At 55.3% G+C, this 4,982-nt stretch overlaps 1 protein-coding gene across 1 annotated transcript; it reads left to right on the forward strand.

The window, feature by feature from the left end:
- The first annotated feature begins 1,166 nt into the window (after positions 1–1,166).
- FCN3 (ficolin 3) lies at positions 1,167–4,982 on the forward strand. The gene is given in 8 exon segments (XM_004603491.2): positions 1,167–1,257; positions 1,436–1,531; positions 2,054–2,098; positions 2,562–2,642; positions 2,645–2,688; positions 3,558–3,687; positions 3,763–3,897; positions 4,741–4,982. Coding segments are annotated over 8 exon segments (864 nt in total).

The raw sequence follows: 4,982 nt of genomic DNA on the forward strand, positions 1-4,982 counted from the left end.
AGGTGGGGTGGCAGAGGCCCTCATGTCCACCTCACTCGATCCCTCCAGCCCGACAAACTCACTTCCACTTTTCTTTTTTTTTATTTTATTTATTTATTTTTTTATTTTTTAAATTCTTTTATTGATTCACCATGTGGAAAGTTACAAAGCTTTCAGGTTAAAGTCTCAGTTATACAATGCTCAAACACCCATCCACCACTTTTCTTTACATCCTTTCATACCTCAGCCCTCCCCACCCCACCCCACCTCTATGGTCTTGGCACAGAGGAGAACTTTGTGGTCGGAACAAAGGCCACAAATGAATGAATGAACAAGAGAATGAATGAATGAATGAACAACCCCCCCTCTTCCCGTATCACCCAAGGGCCTTCTCAGCTCAGACTGCACCCTTCGCATCTGGACCATGATGTCTCTCTCCAACAACCATCCCCGACCCATGCCTCATTCCTGGCATGCCCTGAGTGGGCGGCCCATGGGACGGGCCTTGGCAGCTGTTTCCAGGTTTTGCCAGGAGTTCCCGGTGGCCTTACGGTTGACTTGTGGCTTGGTTACAGAGGTTTCTCTCTAGGCTTGGGCAGAGTCTCTGTGGCTCTGAGAGAACAAAGCCCCTTCCCATCACTGGGCCTCAGTCTCTCTGGGTCTATTTATTCATTTAACCCAGTTTTACTGAACACCTACAGGGCCAATAGGAGAGGCCCAGTCACAAGGACTGAGCAGACTGTGAGGAGGTAAGGCCCTGGGCAGCCTGCACCCAGCACCACTCGGGGTGCACTGGGTGCCAACAACCGGGGCTGGTGGTCTTTCAGTCCTGATGACGAGACAGGGAAGGAAAGCTTGTGACGACATCAGGACGGGCAGTGACCCTGGTCGAGGTAGAGGATCTACTCCAGGTGGAAGACACAGAACAAGCTACGGTTTAAAGGAAGAGCAGCCTGTGTGAGCCCGATGCCTGGAGAGATGGGGCGGGGTGGGGCAGAGGCTAGGGCAGCAATAATCTCACTTTCTCTGTGTCAGAGGTAAGAGAAGGAAATGCTGCCCCTTCCCGTTGGCTCCTAAAGGGGTCGGATATGCCTGGAAAGGGACAATGGCAGGAAATCTTGCTCCATATCCTCCTGCAGCCTGATCCCTCTATAAAGGAGCATCTCCTTTTTGGGGGCACCAGCAAGATGGATCTCCAGTGGACCCCACTCTCCCTTTTGCTCCTCTTGCTCGGGGACCCCACCCTAGTGAGGACCCAGGAGCAGCCCAGCTGCCCAGGTAGTGGCCTAGGGCCCCCTCTTTGCCAACCCTCCTCACTGGAATGCTTCCCCCTTGGTGTGAGAACCTAGACTGTTCCATACGGGGATGTAGATGGTGTAATCCTGCCAGCTCTGGTACCAGCGCACTAATCCCCTTCTCTCCTCACCCCGGGCCCCCACCCCGCCTCTCCCAGCAGAACCCCGGGAACTGCAAGCCAGCAAAATCGTCTTCCTGCCTAATTGTCCTGGAGCCCCAGGAAGTCCTGGGGAGAAAGGAGCTTCTGGTCCCCAAGGTAAGAGAAGTCAGGGAGCAGGCTGGGGGCCGGGGTGAGGGAGAGGCCAGTGGAGCATGGATGGTGCTAATTAGGCCACGGTCAGGGGCTGGAGTGATAGTCCAGTGGGTTGGGCATTTGCCTTTCATGCAGCTGACCAGATTCCATCTGGGGCATCCTGTATGGTTCCCTGAGCACCACTAGGAGTAATTGTTGAGTGCAGAGCCAGGAATAACCCCTGCACATCAGAAAACCCGTGGGCATGGTCCCCAAACAAAATAAAGCCACAGTCTGGGGAGGGCAGGGCAGGGTGCCAGGTTCTGAGTGCCCCCCTCCACATCTTAAGGTGACCCCTGCCCCAGATGAGGTACTGTCCCCACTTTGTAGAGGGGGCTAGTGCAGCTCAGAGGGGATAAGGGCATTTCCTTTCTGGGGTCAGAGCCAGGACGGAGCATAACTAGAGTTTGGTGCCTGGCTCCAAGCCCTGTTTGTTTTTCTGGTTCTGGGCACGATACGGGACTTAAGACCCCTCTGGGATTTCAGGACCACCTGGAGCACCAGGCAAGATGGGCCCCAAGGGAGAGCGTGGTGAGTGTGGGGTTGGGGTTACTCTGATTCTGCTCCTGGACCTGGACTCCAGAGAGGCTGTGGCCAAAGGCCCCTCTGGGTGTGGAGGGTGGGGGGGTGGGGAGGCCTGGGGAAGGGCCTGCACCCCTTCCATTCTGGAGGGTCACGGGAATTCCCCGTGGGGGGTTCTCAGCCCTCAGAGCAGCACCCCTCCCCCTCTCTCCGAGCAGGATCACCTGGCCGGCTGTCTGAGTGCCCTGGGGGTGAGGCAGCCTTCCCAGCAGCCTGAAACCTGGAACGGGCCTTGCTGGGGTGTGGTGGAATCATCGGGCTTGGCCCTAGCCTCGACAGAACATGCTGCAGTGCACAAAGGGACTGAGGGGGCCACGGGACTACCCCCTACCCACCCCCGGGTCTGTTCCGTTCTCTGGATGGGGGGGTCGGAAGTCACTCGGTCCCCTGCTCAGTTTGTTGTGTTTTCCAGGACCTAGAAGTTGTCAGGACATTCTGAGCCTCGGTGCTACCTTGAGTGGCTGGTACCATCTGTGCCTATCAGAGAGCAGAGTCCTCCAGTCTTCTGTGACATGGACACGGCAGGGGGTGGTTGGCTGGTGAGTGCCCTACCTCACAGGCCAAGCCCCAGAGGCCCTTCTTCCTTCTGTCCCCTAGGGGGAGCCAGAGCCCACTGGAGCCCAGACATTCTTTGGGCTTGTTTCACTGGACAAATGTTTGCGGAGCTTCCTGAGAGCTGGAGCAAGTCTGAGAAGGCATCACAGAGGAAGCATCATTGAAATGGGTTTTGAGGGTTGTGTAGAAGTTCTTTAGCTAGAAGAGATGCAGAAAGACATGCTAGGTAGAGGGAGAAAAAAATGCAAGGAAGCAGAAGAGTGCTGAGGATTGAACCAGAGTCAATTGCATGCAGGATGCCTCAGGTCATCTCTGAGGCCCACCAGGAGCGATTCCTCAGCATAGAGCAAGGAACAAGCCCTGAGCCTGTGACCAAAAATGACAAAAAAAAACAAAAACCCCAAAACCAAAATAATAATAATTTAAAAAACACCAAACAAACAAACAAACAAATTAAAAAGGAGGCTTAGGGAGCAGGGATAGCTAAAAGCGCTGTGCACTTGTTTTGCCTATGGGACCCCGGGGCTGGACCCCAGGCATCTGGAGCAGCCCCTGAGCCCAAAGCCTTCCTATGCATACCTCAAAACAAAAAGGGAGTGGAAATGGAGCTCACCGGTAGAGCACTTGCTCTACATGTGTGAGAGACCCTGGGTTTGATCCCTCATGCTGAAAAAAAAATTATTGAGGGAATCAACGTATTCACAGGCAAAACCCCCTTGAACTCACTACTCACTAACAACACACTCCCAGTCCAAGGTGGGTGCCCTCCCACACCTCTCAGCTGCCACTGGCCCTCGATTTCCATTCCCAGCCTGGAGCAGTGGCAGGGTTCTAGCCTTCTCTGCCCCCTTAGGTGTTCCAGAGGCGACAGGACGGCTCCGTGGATTTCTTCCGCTCTTGGTCTTCCTACAAAGCAGGGTTTGGGAGCCAGGAGTCCGAGTTCTGGCTGGGGAATGAGAATCTGTACCAGCTAACTCTCCAGGGTATGTTCCCAGGGGACCCCCAGGGGCCTGAGGGGTACTTGGCCTCTGGGGCTCCTCCACATCCCCTCCCCTCAGGTACCTGGGAGCTGCGGGTGGAGCTGGAGGACTTTGAGGACAACCACACCTTTGCCCACTACGCCAGCTTCCGCCTCCTGGGGGAAGCCGACCACTACCAGCTAGAGCTGGGCAGTTTCTTAGGGGGCACAGCAGGTGAGTGAGCCTGAGGGGGGCCCTAGAGGAGAAGAAGGGGGTGAGGGAGACTCCTCTGCCTGCATCAGCACGGCCTCTGCGAATGTTCCAGACCCATCCCATCTCTCTGCAAGGCTCAGTCTCCTTGTTTGAGGAGTGGCAACTGTGAGAGGAAGGTGCAGGAGGGGAAATTTGGGCTCAGGAGACGAACAACTGAGCTTGAGGATTCTGTAGGGTTTCTCTTGTTGGTGTAATGCTGGACTCACCCGGGGCATCGCACGTGCCAGGCTTCTGCACTACCATTGGGCCACATAGCTGGACCACTGTCCTTCTGTCACTATGAGACTTTGGACATGGCCCTTTCAAGGCAGCACCTCAGTTTTCCTCTGTGGAATATGGGCATGGAGGCAGGGAGGGGGCTGTGGTAGCCGGCAGAGGTTCATTGGAGCATGAGCTGTTTCAAAAGAGGAACCGGGAATGGCGGTTTTTTTTTTTTTTTCCCAGAGAAGCATCAGCTGTTGAGGAGAGACTTTAAAGAGGGAAGTGGTTATGAGGAGGTGCTTGAGAGGCACCCCTATTTCTGCATGGGCATCAGAGAAGTGCTTCCCAGCTCCCCAGGGCTGGAGTCAGCAGGATACAAAGGCGCCCGAGGGAACTGAGGATTGGGGGAGGGGCAAGTTGGGGAGAAACTAGTGGATTTGGAATCACAGTCCTGTGTCCAAATCCCCAGGACACCTGGGACCAGCAGAGGGACCTTGGACAACCCTTGGCCCCTTGTCCTCTGATAACACTCGGTTGCTCTGTGGCTCTGCTGAAAGCAGGTGACAGCCACCAACATGCCTCCTTCCCATCTCCTTCCTCTAGGGGATTCCCTGAGTTCCCACAGTGGGAAGCCATTTACCACCATGGACGCTGACAACGACAGAAGTAGTGGCAACTGTGCTGTGATTGTCCAAGGTGCCTGGTGGTACGGTTCCTGCTATAGGGCCAACCTCAATGGGCGCTATGCCATTTCCAAGGCCACCGCCCACAAATATGGCATTGACTGGGCCTCAGGGCTCGGTGTGGGCAACCCTTACCGCAAGGTTCGCATGATGATTCGGTAG

Source organism: Sorex araneus, chromosome 5 (genome assembly GCF_027595985.1).
Source record: "Sorex araneus isolate mSorAra2 chromosome 5, mSorAra2.pri, whole genome shotgun sequence".
NCBI classification, from domain to species: domain Eukaryota; kingdom Metazoa; phylum Chordata; class Mammalia; order Eulipotyphla; family Soricidae; genus Sorex; species Sorex araneus.